Here is a 19,211-nt window from a genome sequence, read left to right on the forward strand (position 1 = left end):
GGGTTCAAACTGCCAACCTTTGGCTAGTAGTCGAGCATTTAACTGTTTACACCACCCAGGGACTCTCGTGCTGTCTGTAGTGGAATCAAATGCATTCATTGGTTCTAATTTAGGAAATGCTTAAAGACCAAAACCATGATAGAGAAAATGCAAGAGGCAGGTGTGGTTTGGTTTTGCTTTTGTATTTTGGTACTTTAAAATGTATGTTTGATGGATTGTGTAAAACTGTCACCAGACTTGGTTGTTGTTGTTAGTTGGATAAGACAGTTAATGTCGTGTCCCATTCAAATACTTGAAAATGGACTTTTATACTATTTTAATTGCTCCTGTCTGACTTATTCTTTCAGATCATAAGGCCTGTGGAGTTTCTGCCCCAAAACACCATCACGTAATTACAGCAGTAGAGTACCAAGGTATGGTATCTTACTGAATTTCACTGACCGTATTGTTTAAATAACTCCCAAGGATGACACGTGTGATTTTGTCTACCCTGGACTTCTAGTTGTAGGTTCTCGCTCAGCTTACACTGACTGCCTGCAGTAACCTCCATGCCCTTTCCACCTCGAGAACTCTGAGTCAAGAGTCCTCTGTCTGCTCAGTGGAAATTTCAGGCATTCAGATGAAAGACCAGATGCACAGAGAAGATTTCTTATTACGTAAATTGTCAGCACCAAAAGCAAACCTAATTTATGAAATGGAAGATGGGGGATCTTTAAAAGTTTCTAGTCAGCGAGGTCTGATCAACGGAAACTGACATCGCAGAACCCACAATACAAATTCAAGTGGCCTATTTCAGCGATTATTTCGTTACTTACTTTAGTTTTAAAAAAATATTTATAAGGGCTTTAATAAGTTTGTTTCAAATATTGACTACCTACTGCTATTTTTCCAGAGGATTTTTTAAAATTTTTTATTGTGCTTTCAGTGAAAGTTTACAAATCAACTCAGTCTCTCATATAAAAACTTATATACACCTTGCTATATTTTTTTTATATACTCCTAATTGCTCTCCCCCAATGAGACAGCCCACTCCTTCCCTCCACTCTCTCTTTTCCTGTCCATTCTGACAGCTTCTGATCCCCCCTGCCCTCTTATCTACCCTCCAGATAGGAGATGCCAACATAGTCTCAAGTGTCTACTTGATCCAAGAAGCTCATTTTTCACCAGCATCTTTTTTCTATCCCATTGTCCAGTCCAATCCCTGCCTAAACAGTTGGCTTTGGGAATGGTTCCTGCCTTGGGATAACAGAAGGCCTGGGGGCCATGAGCGCTGGGGTCCTTCTAGTCTCAGTCAGACTATTAAGTTTGGTCTTTTTATGAGATTTTCGGGTCTGCATCCCACTGCTCTCCTGCTCCCTCAGGGATTCTCTGTTGTGTTCCTTGTCTGGTGGGCACCATTTAGTTCTTCTGGTCTCAAGCTGACGTAGTCTCTGGTTTATGTGGCCCTTTCTGTCTCTCGGGCTCATAATTACCTTGTATTCTTGGTGTTCTTCATTCTCCTTTGCTCCAGGTGGGTTGAGACCAATTGATGCATCTTAGACGGCCACTTGCTAGCGTTTAAGATCCCAGACGCACCTGTCCAAAGTGGGATGCAGAATATTTTCTTAATAGATTTTATTATGCCAGTTGACTTAGATGTTCCCTGAAACCATGGTCCTCAAACCTCGCCCCTGCTACGCTGGCCTTTGAAGTGTTCAGTTTATTCAGGAAACTGCTTTTGGTTTGGTCCAATTGTACTGACCTCTCCTGTATGGTGTGTTGTCTTTCCCTTCACCTAAAGTAGTTCTTATCTACTATGTAATTAGTGAATACTCCTATCCCTCCCTCCCTCCCTCCCTCCCCCCTCTTGTAACCATCAAAGAATATTTTCTTCTCTGTTTAAACTATTTCTTGAGTTCTTATAATAGTGGTCTTATACAATATTTGTCCTTTTGCAACTGACTAATTTCACTCAGAGTAATGCCTTCCAGATTCCTCCATGTTATGAAATGTTTCACAGATTCATCAATGTTCTTTATCGATGTGTGGTATTCCATTGTGTGAATATACCGTAATTTATTTATCCATTCATCTGTTGATGGGCACCTTGGTTGCTTCCATCAAAAAAAAATTTTTTTTTTTTTTTAAACAGTGCTGCAGTAAACACGGGTGTGCATACATCTGTTCGTGTAAAGGCTCTTATTTCTCTAGGATATATTCCAAGGAGTGGGATTGCTGGATCGTATGGTAGTTCTATTTCTAGCTTTTTAAGGAAGCGCCAAATTGATTGCCAAAGTGGTTGTCCCATTTTACATTCCCACCAGCAGTGTATAAGTGTTCCAGTCTTTCCACAGCCTCTCCAACATTTATTATTTTGTGTTTTTTTTTTTTTGTTTGTTAATGCCAGCCGTGTTGGAGTGAGATGGAATCTCATTGTGGTTTTAATTTGCATTTCTCTTATGGCTAACGATCGTGAGCATTTCCTCACGTATCTGTTAGCTACCTGAATGTCTTCTTTAGTGAAGTGTCTATTCATATCTTTTGTCCATTTTTTAATTGGGTTATTTGTCTTTTTGTAGTTGAGTTTTGGCAGTATCATGTAGATTTTAGAGATTAGGCGCTGATTGGAAATGTCATAGCCAAAACCTTTTTCCAGTCTGTAGGTAGTCTTTTTATTCTTTTGGTGAAGTCTTTCGATGAGCACAGGTGTTTGATTTGTAGGAGCTCCCAGTTATCTGGTTTTTCTTCTGCATTGTTAGTAATGTTTTGTATATTGTTTATGCCAGGTATTAGGGCTCCTAACATTGTCCCTAATTTTTCTTCCATGATCTTTATCGTTTTAGATTTTATAGTTAGGTCTTGGATCCATTTTGAGTTAGTTTTTTGTGCATGGAGTGAGGTATGGGTCTTGTTTCATTTTTTTGCAGAAGGATATCCAGTTACGCCAGCGCCATTTGTTAAAAAGACTGTCTTTTCCCCATTTAACTGATTTGGGACCTTTGTCAAATATCAACTGCTCATACGTGGATAGATTTATGTCTGGATTCTCAATTCTGTTCCATTGGTCTATGTATCTGTTGTTGTACCAGTACCAGGCTGTTTTGACTATTGTGGCTGTATAATAGGTTCTAAAATCAGGTAGAGTGAGGCCTCCCACTTTGCTCTTCTTTTTCAATAATGCATTACTTATCCGGGGCCTCTTTCTCCATAGGATCTTTGACCTAGACTACAATTAATACTAGGAAGCCAGAATTGCTATTTCTTAAATATGACACTTGTTTAAACCAAGGATTGGGAGCATTTAAGAAACGGGTCCCAAGTGCCTGATCCCTCTTCTGGAGTGTCTTAGTTTCTTGGGGTCAAAGAGAAATACGTTTGAAGGAAAGAGAGAAAGAAAAAAGAAGGGTACCAGGGCTGGAGAAATTCAGTGAGCTGTCTATACAGTGCTTACAATAGTTCCTGGCATATAATGAGTGTTATATGTGCATGTCAAGTAAAACTATACTATAATCAGAATCAACCCATCATTCAAAACTCTTGGTCTTAAGTAACTAATCATTTAAACAATTATTTAAGTTCATGAGATTCTAATCCTGAATTTTAATATTTTACATGATTAAACTAATAAGACACTCACTCTTTTTGGTGAATTAGTTTTAAATGAGGAGGTAGTGTCTTATGTCCCTGGAAGGCCCTGACTGCACAGTGGTTAAGCATTAGGCTGCTAACCAAAAGGCTGGCAATTCAGATCTACCCACTGCTCCTTAGAGATCCTATGGGGCAGCTCTACCCTGTCCTGTAGGGTCACTATGAGTCAGATTCAACTCAACGGCATTGGCTTTGGGTCATAACACAAATACCAACAGTGGGTGGCTTTAAAGAACAGATATTTATTTTCTCACAGTTCTAGGGGCTAAAAGTTTGAATTTGTGGTGTGGCTGTAGGGAGAGGTTCTTCCTTGTTGGTAGCCCTGGGAATTCCTTGATGTTCGTTGCCATCTGTCTTCCTCTTGTGTCTGTCTCTGTGTCTCTTCTGCTCTTTTTATAACTCATTAGTGTTTAGGTCTAGGACCCACCCTACTCTTGTATGACCTCATTATTATAACAAAAGAAAGCCCCTCTTTCCAACTAAGGTCATATTTACAGGTACAAGGATTAGGATTTCAACACATATTTTTGGACGGACACAATTCAATCTGTAACAGGTAGGAAGAGGAACATAATGATTAGCAGTTATTTGGGACTACGGAACATTTACACAGGGGACAAACAGGGATGGGTGAGCTGCCATGGAGGGGCCTGGAAAGGCCAAAAAAGTGAGCAGAGTGGGAGAGAAAAGAGATGGAACAGGATGTTCAGGAGGGACAAAGGAAGTGAAGTTAATTTCTCCTATCTCCTGCTTCTCAATTTCCTGGTGGTTTTTACTTTTGGGTCCAGGCTAAATACTATGGCTATACATTCCTGTCCCCTCCCCACCCAGTCCTTATGCCATGATATCCAATTTAGATGTTGAAAGAGTATTCTTTAATCTCACATTACTTTTCCCCCTCCCCCCATGGTGTCTGCTTATGTACTTTGTGTGTCTGTGGTAAAGGTATATATAAAAATATTTGCCAATTCAACAATTTTTACATGGGTGATTCAATAACATTGGTTATACTCATCATGTTCAACAGCCATTGCCACTACCCTTTTCCAAATTATTCCACCACCATTAACAGAAACGCTGTGCTCCCTAAGCAATGACTCTCCCTCTCTCCCTCCCACACCTGGTAACCACTAATAAGCTCTGGTCTTTATACATTTGCCTATTTCATATAAGTGGGAACATTCAGTATTTACCCTTTTGTGACTGACTTATTTTTCTTAGCATAAAGTTTTCAAGGTTCATCCATGTAGTGACATGTATCAAGACTTCAATTCTCTTTAAAACTGAGTAATATTCCATTGTATGTATGCACCATATTTTGTTTATCTTTTTTTTTTTTTTCTTAGCTGCCAAAGATTTCCTTTTTAAAAATATTTTATTGAGTTTTTGGTGGAAGTTTACATAGCAAATTAGGTTCCCATTTAACAATTTCTGTACATGTTGTTCACTGACATTTGTTTACATTTTCTACATCGTGTCAACGTTCTCTATATTTCCATTCTGGTTTTTCTGTTTCCATTTATTTAGCTTCCCTACCTCCTTCCCACCCCCACACCTTCTCTAGGGTGAATGTTGACCATTGGGTCTCATTTAGTTTTTTTTTTTTTTTGCTGTTGTTGTCGTTGTTTTTAAAAGGGGGCACAGTACTTAGAGGTGATACTATTTATGAGCCAATCTGTTATTTAGCTGAAAGGTGACCTCCAAGAGTAGTTTCAGTTAAAATTTTAAAGGATCTCTCTGGGTGGTAGTCTCAGGGGTTCCTCTTTTAGATAGTCTGGCCTTGTTTTTATTGTTTTTAAATAAGAATTAGAGTTTCGTTTTAAAATTTTCTCTCATTATCTGGGACCATCTATGTGTCCCTGGTCAGAACAGTTGGTAGTGATAGCCAGGCACCATCTAGTTCTTATGGTCTCTGCATAGAAGAGTCTGTGGTTTGTGTAGACAAGTAGTTCTGTAGACCAGATTCTTCTCTGAGTCTTTGGTTTCCTTCTTTCTCTTTTGCTCCAGAAAAGTAGAGACCAATAGTTGTGTCTTAGATGGCTGCTCACAAGCTCTTAAGACCATAGACACTACTTGCCATACTAGGATATAGAACATAAACTTTATATACTATGTTGTGCCAATTGACCAAGTTGTCCCATGAGACTATGGTCCAAAGCATTCAAACCCAGTTAATCAGTCCTGCAAAGTGTTTGGTTCTGTCTATGTACTTTATTATATACATGAATATACGTGCAGCACGCACAAACATGCATATCTGTGCCTACAGATACACCTATGTATGCCCAGGTATATACACACATGTAACTTGCTATACACATATATGCATATATATCCACCTGTGTAATTGCTCGCTTTCAGAGTTTCTCTGAAACATGCTCTGGAACGTAGAGTAACTAAAGCAAAAGGAAGAAATGATGAAGCAAAACAGCTGAACAGAAAATTCCAAAGGGTGGCTCAAGAATACAAAGTAAAGTATTATAATGAAATGTGCAAATGCCAGCAGTAAGAAAACCAAAAAGGAAGAACTCTGTGAGTATTTCTGAAGCTGAAAAGGACTGAAGAAAAAATTCAAGCCTCAAGTTGCAATATTGAAGAGTTCTATGGGCAAAAAATTGAATGACACATGAAGCATCAAAAGAAGATGGAAAGAATACACAGAGTCACTGTACCAGAAAGAACTGGCCAATGTTTATCCATTTCAGATGGAAACATCTGATCAGAAACCAGTGGTACTGAAGGAAGAAGCCCGAGCTGCACCGAAGGCTCTGGCAAAAAACAAGGCTCCAGAAATTGACAAAACACCAAATGAAATGTTTTAATAAAAGGATGCAATGCTAGAAGCGATTACTCATCTATGCCAAGAAATTTGGAAGACACTTACCTGGTCAACCGACTGGAGAAGTTCATATTTGTCCCCATTCTAAATAAAGGTGATCCAAAAGAATGCAGAAATTATTGAACAATATCCTTAATATCACATGCTGAAGATAATTCAAAAGCAGTTGCAGCAGTACGTCAACAGGGAACTGCCAGAAATTCAAGCTGGATTCAGAAGAGGATGTGGAATCAAGGATATCATTGCTGATGTCAGATGGATTTTGGCTGAAAGAAGAAAATAGCAGGAATATACCTGTGTTTTATTGACTATGCAAAGGCATTTGACTATGTGGATCATAACAAATTATTGATATAATTTCGAAGAATGGGAAATCCTGAACACTTAATTGTGCTCATATGGAACCTGTACATAGACCAAGGAGCAGCTGTTCAAACATAACAAAGGGATACTGCGTGGTTTAAAATCTACAAAGGTGTGCATCAGGGTTGTGTCCTTTCACCATACTTACCCCATGTGCATGCTGAGCAAATAATCCGGGAAGCTGGACTATATGAAGAAGAACTTGGCACCAGGATTGACAGAAGACTCATTAACGATGTGCGATATGTAGATGACACAACATTACATGCTGAAAGTAAAGAGGAGTGGAAGCACTTACTGATGAAGATCAAAGGCTACAACCTTCAGTATGGGTTACACCTCAACATAAAGAAAACAAACATCCTTATAGCTGGACCAATAAGGAACATCATGATAAAAGGAGAAAATATTGAAGTCGTCAAATATTTTATTTTATTTAGACCCACAGTCAACGCCCACAGTGGGAGCAGCACAGTCAAGAAATTAAAAGACACATTGCATTGGGCAAATTTGCTGCAAAAGACCTTTTTAAGGTATTAAAAAGCTAACATGTCACCTTGAGGACTAAGATGCACCTGACCCAAGCCATGGTGTTTTCAGTTGCCTCATATGCATGTGAAAGCTGGACAATGAATAAGGAAGACCAAAGAAGAATTGATGCCTTTGAATTATGGTGTTGGCGAAGAATATTGAATATACCAACATCCAACCAAACCCAGTGCTGTCGAGTCAATTCCGACTCATAGCGACCCTATAGGACAGAGTAGAACTGCCCCATAGAGTTTCCAAGGAGCGCCTGGTGGATTTGAACTGCTGACCCTTTGGTTAGCAGCTGTAGCACTTAACCACTACGCCACCAGGGTTTCCCAATTGAATATACCATGGACTGCCAAATGAACAAACAAATCTGTCTTGGAAGAATGCTCCTTAGAAGCAAGGATGGCGAGACTGCATCTTACATACTTTGGACACGTTGTCTGGAGGGACCAGTCCCTGAAGTAAAGTGTAAGCAAAAAAGAGGAAAACCCTGAACGAGATGAGTTGATGCAGTGGCTCAAACATAGCAATGATTGTGGGGATGGTGCAGGACCCTATGTTCTGTTATACATAGGGTGGCTATGAGTCAGAACCATTTCGACGGTGATTAACAACAACAAACATCCACTCACATATTTTTGTTTGTTACTGCTGTTGTTGCCAAATTGTATCTATTATAGCATTTACCAATAAAGTCCCTTAATCTTGTGTAATTCTTATTGTTATCATTTTACTTTGGCTAAGCTGTGCCCACTTCACCCACATTCAGTATTGCCTTTCCCATCACCAAAAATAACAAGTATCTGGGAGTGACTCCCCATTCCCTTCCCTCCCATCGATGGTAACCACTGAAGAACTTTTTGATTTCTGTAAGAATTTTCTGAAAAAATCCTTCCATAATTTATTGCAATCAAATATTAGTCTCCCGGTACTAAAAAATAAGTCTTTTGTATTTTCTCATTTCACCTTTATTTCTTTCAATTAAGAATTACATTTTAATTATATTTTGTATATGCCTCAATCATTCCAGCTTGAGTCTCTATAAAGCAAAAATACATTTTTATCTTCCTGTGCATTTTGATTTTAGGATATTTCATGCAGTAACTTTATTTGACTGACAGTCTGTAATATTTTATGATTTGCGTATATATGGTTCCACACAGCTCCTTCAGTATTTTGTCTTTTGTCTCTCTAAGATCAAGACATAGTGAATCAATTCCTTCTATTCGTTGCTTCTGTTCTGTGTCACTCCCCAGAGTGGCGCCAAAAGCAGGGTGAGCTTGGCGTCAGGGGAGCTCTACAGGCTTGTAAATGGCATGAGCAGCCTTATACAGAATGTCCAACCCAGGAAGCTCTAAGTCAGAGTTTAAAAGCAATGTAAACATTCTCTACAGAAGTAATTTCTGGTCATTTTTCAGAGCTATCAGGTAGCGTGAATTCTCTTTTTGCATTATGTAAAATATGGCGATTTTCACCTTGCACACAGAGAATAAAATCAAAAGATAGCAGCACAGAAAAAATTAAACTTCGGAACGATTCTATTGACATGATTCCTGAAAGTGATAATATTGTGAAGTGTTGCTGTTGGTGCTTTTTCTAAACAAAGTATTAACTTTTCTCAGTCCAAATGAAACAGATTTTTTTGGCAATGAAATAATCATCTTAAAAAAAGAGGCTGGTACATTTTTCTGCTTTCATGTGCCTTGTTTTGAGAAAATATGACTCGAGTGTGTATTATCTTCTTTGTTGCCCTCAACAGAGATAATATCTTAGTTCAAATTTGAGTGATTTTAAAATTTGTGATGATGATGACAACATAAAGTATGGATTTTTATCATGTTAAGGCAAGTGTTTTAGTCATCTAGTGCTGCTATAACAGAAATACCATAAGTGGATGGCTTTCACAAAGAGAAATTTATTTTTTTTCCTAGGGGGCTAGAAGTCCAAATTCAGGGCATCAGCTCCAGAGGAAGGCTTTCTCTCTCTGTGTGCTCTGGAGGAAGGTCTTTCTTGTCAGTCTTCCCCTAGACTAGGAGCTTCTCCGCACAGGAACCCCTGGTCTAAAGGACACATGGTGCTTCTTTCTTGGTGGTATGAGGTTCCCCACTCTCTGCTTGCTTCCCTTTCCTTTTTATCTCTTGAGAGATAAAAGGTGATGCCGGCGGCGACACCCCAGGGAAACTCCCTTTACAATGGATCAGGAGTGTGACCTGGATAAGGTTGTTAAGAACCCATCCTAATCCTCTTTAACATAAAATTACAATGACAAAATGGAGGACAGTCACACAATACTGGGAATCATGGCCCAGGCAAATAGATACACACATTTTTGGGGGAGACATAATTCAGTTCATGACAGCAAGCTTACAACTACAACTAAAGAGAAAGTCCTCATGGGTGAAAGTAGTAATGACCATTTAGGGAACACGTACTGAATGCAAAGTACAGTGTTAACCAAGTGTGCAAATGCATTATCTCATTTCATCCTTACAACAAGTTTGTGAGACTATTGGTGTTATTTTTCTTGTTGTACAGATGTGGCTGTAGTGCTCAAAAAAGTTAAATAGCTTGCCCAATGTCACACACCTAGTATATAACCAAGGAGTCCTGGTAGCACATAGGTTAAGTGCTCAGCTGCTAATTGAAAGGTAAGTGGTTCAAACCCACCAGCCCCTCTGCAGGAGAAAAGACCTGGCAATCTGCTGCCATAAAGATAACCGCCTAGGAAACCCCATGGGGCAGTTCTGCTCTGTCCTTAGGGGCTCTATGAGTTGGAGTCAACTCGACAGCACGTGATGGTATGTAACTAGTAGCCACTGAGTTGATTCCGACTCACTGCAACCCCATGTGTATCAGAGTAGAACTGTGCCTCGTAGGGTTTTTAATGGCTGATTTTTCAGAAGTAGATCACCAGGCCTTTCTTTCCAGGTGCCTGTGGGTGGACTCAGGCCACCAACCTTTTGCTTAGCAGTCAAGCGTTAACTGAGCCACCCAAGGATGTCATCGGTGTAACCGATAGCAGAGGTCTCACTCCAAAGCCCGTGCTTTAAACTACCATATTATGACATAATAACCCCAAGGGCTAGATACAGAAAATGATGCAGGTAATGAGTGCTGGATTTTGGCTGAAAGGTGAGGATAGTCCATGGTAGTTAGCGCCCAGGTTCACTTGGTTCTTTATTCTCAGATGTGGACCCCATGATGCCAATATTTTAGTGTCTGTATTAGTTTTCTAGGGCTACAGTAACAAAATGCCACAAACCAAGTGGCTTAAAACAACAGAAGTTCATTCCATCACAGTTCTAGAGACTAGAAGTCCAAAATCAAGGTGTTGGCAGTGCCCTGCTCCCTCTGAAGGCTCCAGGGGAATCCTTCCTTGCCTCTTCCTACCTTCTGATGGCTCCCAGCAATCCTTAGCATTCCTTGAGGTGCACTGGCCGTCAAGTGAACCTGGTGTCCTGCATGGAAAGGTGGTAGAATTCTCCTTGTGAGGCTAAAAAAAAAAAATAGTCCAGAAATTTCAACAGATCCTTGAAGCTTAACCACTGCTGTCTTTCAGCCCGTGTGTAGCATTAAGCTAACTCTGCTGCTTCCACCACTGGCCCACCAAATTACTGATTCTGTGTTAAGGTTAAAATAACGGCCACTGTAAAACGACGACTGCAGGCACCAAAGCTGGTGCTAGTCTCTAAATAGTCTGTTTTGGGCACCAGCTCTTTCCTGGAAACCATGCATGTGCATTGCACATGTGTGTTAGAACATGCAGCCCTTGTCCGTTCACTGACCCACTCTTCGGGACAAATAGTTCATCCTGTCATCGAACTCACAAACCTCCCCCCATTCTCTCTCAGCAGATGATTTTGCTTTCCTGAGAAGATTGAAGCAAATAAGGGAAATTCCGATGACTTCCCGCTACATGTACCCACCGCGTGGTAGCAACTTTTCCGCCCCCGCATTAACATCCTTTCTCACTCCGCACCCTGTTAATGTCCTGTCTCACACCCCCAACCCCCCGTTAATGCCCTCTCTCACTTTCTTATATAGCAGAAATTCTTTGGTCAGTTGTTATAATCATCCCTTTGCATGTGTCAGCAGTTTGATTCTAGGGACTTGAAGGATTGATCATGTATACTACATAAATATATCCTGGTCTCAAAGGGAACCCCTTAGTAAGCAGAAAAATAAATAAAAAATTGTTGTTGTTGTTAGTTGCCACTGAGTTAGTGCCACCTCCTGGCGGCTTGATGTATAACAACAAAACATTGCCTGGTCCTGTGCCATCTTCTTGATCCTTGGTATGCTTGAGTCCATTGTTGGACTGGTGGGGCTCTTGTATCAATATATCTTATTGAGGGTTTCCCTTGTTCTTGCTGACCCTCTACTAAACATGATGTCCATTTCTACAGACTGGTTTTTCCTGACAACATGTCCAAAGTAAGCAAGCCAAAGTCTTGCCATCTTCAGTCCCACCCCAGACCTACTGAATTATTAACCCTGGGGGCAGGACCCTCCCGGGGATGCTCATGTTATCAGAGTTAGAGAACTAGTGCTTTATTCACTGATAGTATCCAGAAAGAAATAAGAACGAAGATTGAAAATGTCATCTAAGGTAGAAACTCATGATTTCCAAGTGGAAAGGTTGACGTACCTTTCCTCCAGTGAGCTAGTTCTCGACTTCCGTCATTCTCTCCCACTGTCATATCTTACAGCTTACATTTGCCAGTGTCTTCAAATGCCCTACAAATCTCAGTTTCACTATTTCACTGTGCCAATAACCTCCATGTCACTCTGGCTCATTCCCTCTAGTACCCAACTCCAATAATTTTTTAATCCCTCATGGACTTCCAATCCATTGCTCTTAGCAACTTTTCTCGCCCTGCCCCTTAACGTCCTCTCTTACTCAACACCCAGTTAACGTCCCCTCTCTCCTTCTTATATAGCAGAAATTCTTTGGTCAGTTGTTATAGTCATCCCTTTGCATATACCCCAATTCTCTTGCCCCTTTCTCACTGGGCAAACCACAATCCAAATAACCCTTCACCTGCTTTGCACCTGCACCCATACAGCTGGATGTGGCTTGAGAAAAATATGCAACCATCTTTACTGTTTTCCCTTCAAATTCATAACCACAAATCTCTACAGGATCCTTAATGCTGCCCTGCAGCTACAACGTGCAGCACTTATCCATTCACTGACCCACTCTCTGGGACAAATAGTTCATCCTGTCATCAAACTCACAAACCTCCCCCCATTCTCCCTCAGCTGATGATTTTGCTTTCCTGAGAAGATTAAAGCAAATAAGGGAAATTCCGATGACTTCCCGCTCCATCCACCCACCACCAAATCTGCGCCATGTACTCAACCTTCCTGCTTGTGACTGTAGATGAAATTCAATCCCATGTTTCCATCTCAAGTCAGTCCTTTCTCTTGGGCATAAGTCTCTTCCCTTCTTGTCTACATCAGGACATTGCTTCGGCCGTTCTTCACTCTCCTGTATTGTTTAAGTTCTACTGGAGATTTGCCATCAGCATGTAGACATACTACTATTTCTCCTACCTTAAAAGTAAAAGAAAAAATATATGCATGTATGTGTGTGCTTGGAGAGAGAGAGAGACAGAGAGTAAAATTTGTAATTATATCCCAGATTTTCTTAAAAATATACACATAGGTATGGGCAAAAAGCCTGGAAGTATATGTATGAAAATGTTAACTAGCTGATGATTTCTGTATGATAGAGTTATGATTTCTTCCCTTTTGTTGTGTATAGTTTCTATATGTAAGTTCCACACATATTCCTAGAAATATGAAAATAAATTATATACATACATACATGCATGTATTTACACACACACATATATCTGATCCTACTTCCCACCTCACATCAATTCCATCAGTAAATCCTATTGGCCTGATATTTAAATTGACAAATTATACTCAGAATCTGACCATTTTTCCCACTACTACCATCTTGGTCTGTGCTACCATTATCTCTTGCCCAGATTACTGCAATAACTTCTTAACTAACCTCCTTGCCCCCTTGTAATTTATTGTCAACATAAGAGTGATCCTTTAAAACATATATCAAACCACATCATTTCTCGGCTTAAAATCCTTAAACGTCAAAATCCTTAAAATGCCTGACTTCAGCATCTCTCCCGTCCTGCCCCTGACTCATCTGCACGGACTTCCTCGCTGCCCCAGTGTAGGGTCTAGTCACTGGCTGGTCCTCTGCCTGGAACACTCTTTTCCGGAGAAGGACATGGCACATCCCTTCCCTCTTATAAATCTTTGTTCAAATGTCACCTTCTAAATGAAGAGTTCTCTGACTACTTAATTTTAAAAGTCATACCCCTGCAGCCCTCCCCAGCATGCTCAAATCTCCTTGTACTCTGTTCTTTTCTTTGTTTTCATAGCACTTACCACCTTCTAACATACTGTTTAACTTATTTTATTCTGCTTCTCCTTTGCCTGTCACCCCTGCCAGGTTATAAGATCTAAAAGGGTAGCGAGCTTTGTTTTGTTCACTGATATTCCCCAAGAGTGCCATTTGGTACCCAGAAAGGGCTCAGCACATTTTGGAAGAATTGGATAGACCATTTCTCCACAATTTGCATGGTCCAAGAGAGCGCGGCTGCTGTGGAATCAAACGTGGCTTAGGAAGATTATTGGTTACACTTTCTCATAAACCTTCTGCAGATTTGAGGATGGAAATCAGGAGGAATTCACAGACAGGCGGATGTATGTCTGTGTACGTGTGTCTAGTTAAATATATAAACCATGTGATTAGTTGAGTATGAAATTATTCCTAAGACCTAAGACTAAGACATGGAGAATGAGCTAAAAATGAATCGGGGTGTGGGTGTGTGTTTAATTGTTGGAAACTCAACAAAATACGGGAAGGAAACCTATCTAAAACTCAAGACTCCGGAAAGTCACCGCCCATTCTCTTTAATAAACAGAGCGCAACTCTGTTTCCTCAGACAAGTCCCTCAGCACACATTTGTCTTTGTAGCATAGTTGTAAACATGTCTGTAAAAGGATGTGTCCTTTTTAATGTAAAATCTGCCTAAAAGATTTTAGGCATCTTTGAAAAAAAAATGTTTTTTTTACCTTGCCTTTTCTCTCTTCTATTTTACACTAGCTTTTATTTTATTTCTATATTTCTAGCAATACATGTGGAACTAAAAAAAAAAAAAAATGGAAACTATGCATGACCAAAAAAAAAAACAGTCTTATCCTATCACACAGAAATCACCACGGAGTTAATATTTTCATGTATATATTCTTCCAGGCTTTTTGCCCAAGCCTATGTGTGTGTGTGTGTGTGTGTGTGTGTTTTTAAAGAAAACCAGGGATAATATTATAAATATTGCTCTCTCATTTGGTGTATTATGTAATAGCCTGCATTCTTTTTAAAAATGGCATTCAATTTACTTAACATCAACATTAGAGGTATGGAAAGGATTTTAAGATAATTCATCTTCTAGCCAAAGATCCTGTGTCTGATCTGAATTATAAATCATTGCAGGCCTTTTAAAGACAATTTCCTTAGATGATTCTTAAGAAAAAATCCCCTATTGTGGTAGAAGGAAATTAAGCAGCCATTTCACAGTTTGCTCTTTAGATCAAACTATTTGTATTGTGAGGGGAAGAGAAAATCTCAGAAATATGAAGTTGACACTCTAGATAGACTGTCTGAAACCAGAGTGTCCATTGGCAATTCAAAGCTGTTCCTGGCACTGGGTTTCCCCCCTTCAGCCATCTTGCTCGGACAGTCAAAAGTGAGGGTTCCTCTGAAGATTCCAGAAATTCTTTAATGACGCAACTGCAGTAAATTTCCTGTAAGAAAGTGACCTTAGTGAACTAGCTACATTGATTTGGTTAAGCTCGATGCCAAAATTAAATCTTTTAATAATTTATCTGGACCGAGGTAAGGTTGTAGGCAATCATTTCATAAGTATCAAGTTTATTAGAAGATCATATTAGGTTTGTATTAATGTATCCATAGAGAGGGTCTGGAGCCCTGGTGGCACAGTGGTTAAGCACTCAGCTGTTAACCAAAACATTGGCAGTTTGAATCCACCAGCTGCTCCTTAGAAACCCTATGGGACAGTTCTACTCTCTCCTATAGGTCACTATGCGTCGGAATTGACTCGATGGCAACGGGTTTGGTTTTTTTGGAGAGAGGGTTGATGGGGGCATTGGTGGCTTAGTGGTAGAATTCTTGACTTCTATGGGGGAGACCCAGGTTTGATTCCTGGCCAATGCATCTCATGTGTAGCTACTAACTATCTGTCAGTGGTGGTTTGCATGTTGCTATGATGCTGAACAGGTTTCGGTGGAGCTTCCAGATTAAGGCAGACAAGGAAGAAAGGCCTAGCGATCTACTTCTGAAAATAAGCCAGTGAAAACCCTATGGGTCATAATGGCCCAATCCACAACTGATCATGAGGATGGCACAGGAGTGGGCAGCCATTCGTTCTGTTGTGCATGGGATCACCACGAGTCAGGGCCGACTCCACGGCAGCTAAAAACAACAACAAAAGAGAGGGTTGACAATGAAGGGATCTGAGTGGGAAAGTAGCATGTTGGGGGAGCTTCTCTGGGTTTCACAGCATGGCCTGGGGTGGACCTTTTGTAGGCACTAAGTGTAAAGCACCTTCTGCTTACCTCCATCCTGGCATCCATCACATTGGACTGAGATTATAGGATCTTATCTGCCTATTCTGCAAAACTGTGAACTCCTTGAAGACTGAGACTGGGAATAATAAGATAAACAACCATAGCCACCATTTGTTAAGGACTTCCTGTTATTACAATAATATTACAATAATACAACAATATTATTATTGTGTTTTCAGACTTACAACAACTCTATGAGGTACTATCCCATTTTACAGATGGAAAGTCAGGCTGGGAGAAGTAGGGCAAGTAGCATAGTGTCACGTGTTATTGTGTGGAAGAGCTATAATCCTTCCAGTTCATCTGGGGTTCAGCCAACGTGGTACCTATTGAGGTAATCTATAAGTGAATGCATAGAAAGTATGAAGGGGTAAACTTAGGAAGTAAAAAAAAATATATATTACCTACTTAAATGAAATGTAAATTCACAGGGACAATTAGAAAATAAGTGTTTTTGTTGTTGTTTCCAGAGGCTCTTTTAGCCTGCAAATACCCAAAGAAGACACTGCCATCACGATTAGAGTGGAAGAAACTCGGGCGGAGTGTCACCTTTGTCTACTATCAACAGACTCTTCAAGGTAAGACATTGTAGAATTGATGAGGAGGGAACAAGAGAACACTGAGTACAGCTGGATCCTTTAATTTACAAATGAGAACAAAACATGGCTGATTACTAAAAATGTGTTTTTGTAAGTGTGAGATGAAACCAACAGTGACTTAGACCTAAAACTCAACAGCCACAGAAATAGAGGACATAGGTCAGAAATAAGTGAACCCCATTGAGTTCCTAGACCTTCCATTTCTCAGCTCAGTCCCAGAGGATACAAGATATCATCGTTCTTTCTGGCCCAGTAGATTAAATTCTTGAGAGAAAGAAAGAAAAGATGGTGTGGAGCAGGGGAGGAGGGGTGCTGCTCAGTGGTAATAATTTAGCCTCCTTCCATACTTCCTTCTAGAAACCTATGCCATCACTGAGAAGCTTAGGTAGTTAAGACTTAAAAAAAAAAAGACTTACAGGAAGATAATTACAACTACTGTCATCAAGTGCTTTTTTAAAAAGTTGTTATACATTTTTTCCACTTCTATTCTTCCTGTTGAATTTGTCATGAACTTTTCATTTAAAACGTTGGTAACAGTGGATAAAATACTGTCTTAGATTTGCGTCCAAATAGTTCAGTGGTTAGGAGTGGAGGCGAAATAAGACAAGCCATCAGTTGATTATTGTTACAGCTGGGTGATAGATGGTGTTACAGCTAGGTAATGTTGGGGTTTACTTTATTATGCTCTTTAATTTTGTGTGTGCTTGAAATCATCCACATTAAAAAAAAAGTCTTAATGTTAAAAATACAATTTCAAAATTATAATAAACATATTGTTACTTTAAAATACTATGTTTAATTTTAAAGACTTCAACCAGTGAAAACATTAAAGACTCCTAGTAAATTTAAAATATCCCTCTGGTTTTTATCTGTCAAGACAAGGTTACAGGTTACCAGGTGCTAAAAATACAACCATCTTCACTGGAATTTTCTACAGTTGCCAATAATGGCAGCAGCACTTTACAACATACTACTGTAGTTCAGTACACATCACCGTATGTATTAAAATCACCAAAGAACGTCTTTAAGACCCCTCACCTTTTCTTCTATAGCAGTGTTATGTGGGCCGTCACACATGAAATTACTGTTCTAGCAGATTAAACCAATCTCTTCCGTATCCTTCGAAGACAAGAATTTTTTTTCTAATTGTGCTTTAGGTGAAAATTTACAGCTGAAGTTAATTTCTCATTCAAAAAGTTATACACATATTGTTTTGTGATATTGGTTGCAGTCCCCAATGTGACAGCACACTCTCCCTTTTTACCCTGTGATCCCTGTGTCCATTCATCCAGTTCCTGTCCGTTCCTGTCTTCTCATCTTGCTTTAGGGCAGGAGTTACCCATTTGGTCTCGTGTATTTGAACTAAGAAGCACGTTCCTCACATGTATTATTGTTTGTTTTATAGGCCTGTCTAATCTTTGTCTGAGAAGTGGGCTTCAGGAGTGGTTTCAGTTCTGAGTTAGCAGATGAAGACAATACTGTTTTTACAAGGGTCCTAGAAAGAGGAAGTGAGGCAGAAATGAAGGCCAAATTCTTTAGAAAGAAAATATGGAAATGAATTCTTTTTTGAACAGCATGCTATTCAAAAGAAAAAGGGAAAGTTAAAATAGAAGCATCCATGTAGAATTTATATTTTTAAAATTAAGTTTTTTAATAGGAAAATAAATGCTTTTGTTCACTGAACGAAGTGACTTGAGAAAAATGTTGCATAGAAAGTTACTCACATTATTATTAACATCATTTTCTTTTCCTAAAAGGTGATTTTAAAAATCGAGCTGAGATGATCGACTTCAGTATACGGATCAGAAATGTTACAAGAAGTGATGCTGGGCAATATCGCTGCGAAGTTAGTGCCCCAACTGAACAAGGCCAGAACTTGGAAGAGGATACAATCACTCTGGAAGTATTAGGTGATATGCATGTGTGTGTGTGACTACTGTCATCCATCCCATCTCCACAACCCCAGCCCTGGGAGCCAGTGAGATGCTGTTATCTTGACCTGTGACTGTTAGAACCAGTCACAGAAACCACAAATGCCACCCTTCCTGCAAGTCCTGGCTATTTCTTCCCATTTCCTCATAGGCAACTAAAACTTTTCCGCTGTGAATTCATTATCACAAAAATCTCTCTTCTTTTAAGATCTAGGGAATTCCTAATGGTCCTTCACAGCACATAGGAGCATTGCCCCAAGAGTTCATTTTGCAATAGTTTTTATCATATGTAGTCTTTCTCTAACCATATAAAATGGGATCACATGAGACATAAAAAAGCAATAAAATAATAATAATGGTATCTAGTCTTTCTCTAACTGTATAAAATGGGATCACACGAGACATAGAAAAGCAATAAAATAATAATAATGGTAGGAAGGATTGGGAATTATTGGTGAAAAAAAGGAAATTAGCATTTATGGTGTAGCCGTATGTGTTAGGCCCTTTCACATATGTCATTTAATCCTTGCTGCCAACCTGATTGTTATAGATGAGGAAATAGAAGTTGAATGGTTTTTCCCAAGGCTGCACAGCTGGTAAATTTCTGAACCAGTAGTTGGACTCAGATGGAGT

At 39.6% G+C, this 19,211-nt stretch overlaps 1 protein-coding gene across 2 annotated transcripts in view; it reads left to right on the forward strand.

Annotated features, from left to right (window-relative positions):
* The window catches only part of JAM2 (junctional adhesion molecule 2), an 88,158-nt gene that overhangs the window by 37,924 nt on the left and 31,023 nt on the right, over positions 1-19,211 (forward strand). For both annotated transcript variants that reach the window (XM_064273126.1, XM_064273127.1), the window contains exons 2-4: positions 348-413; positions 16,519-16,626; positions 18,405-18,557. In XM_064273126.1, coding sequence (XP_064129196.1) covers positions 348-413; positions 16,519-16,626; positions 18,405-18,557 — 327 coding nt within the window. The remainder of the gene's footprint in view (positions 1-347; positions 414-16,518; positions 16,627-18,404; positions 18,558-19,211) is intronic.

Source organism: Loxodonta africana, chromosome 20, assembly GCF_030014295.1.
Source record: "Loxodonta africana isolate mLoxAfr1 chromosome 20, mLoxAfr1.hap2, whole genome shotgun sequence".
Lineage (NCBI taxonomy): Eukaryota > Metazoa > Chordata > Mammalia > Proboscidea > Elephantidae > Loxodonta > Loxodonta africana.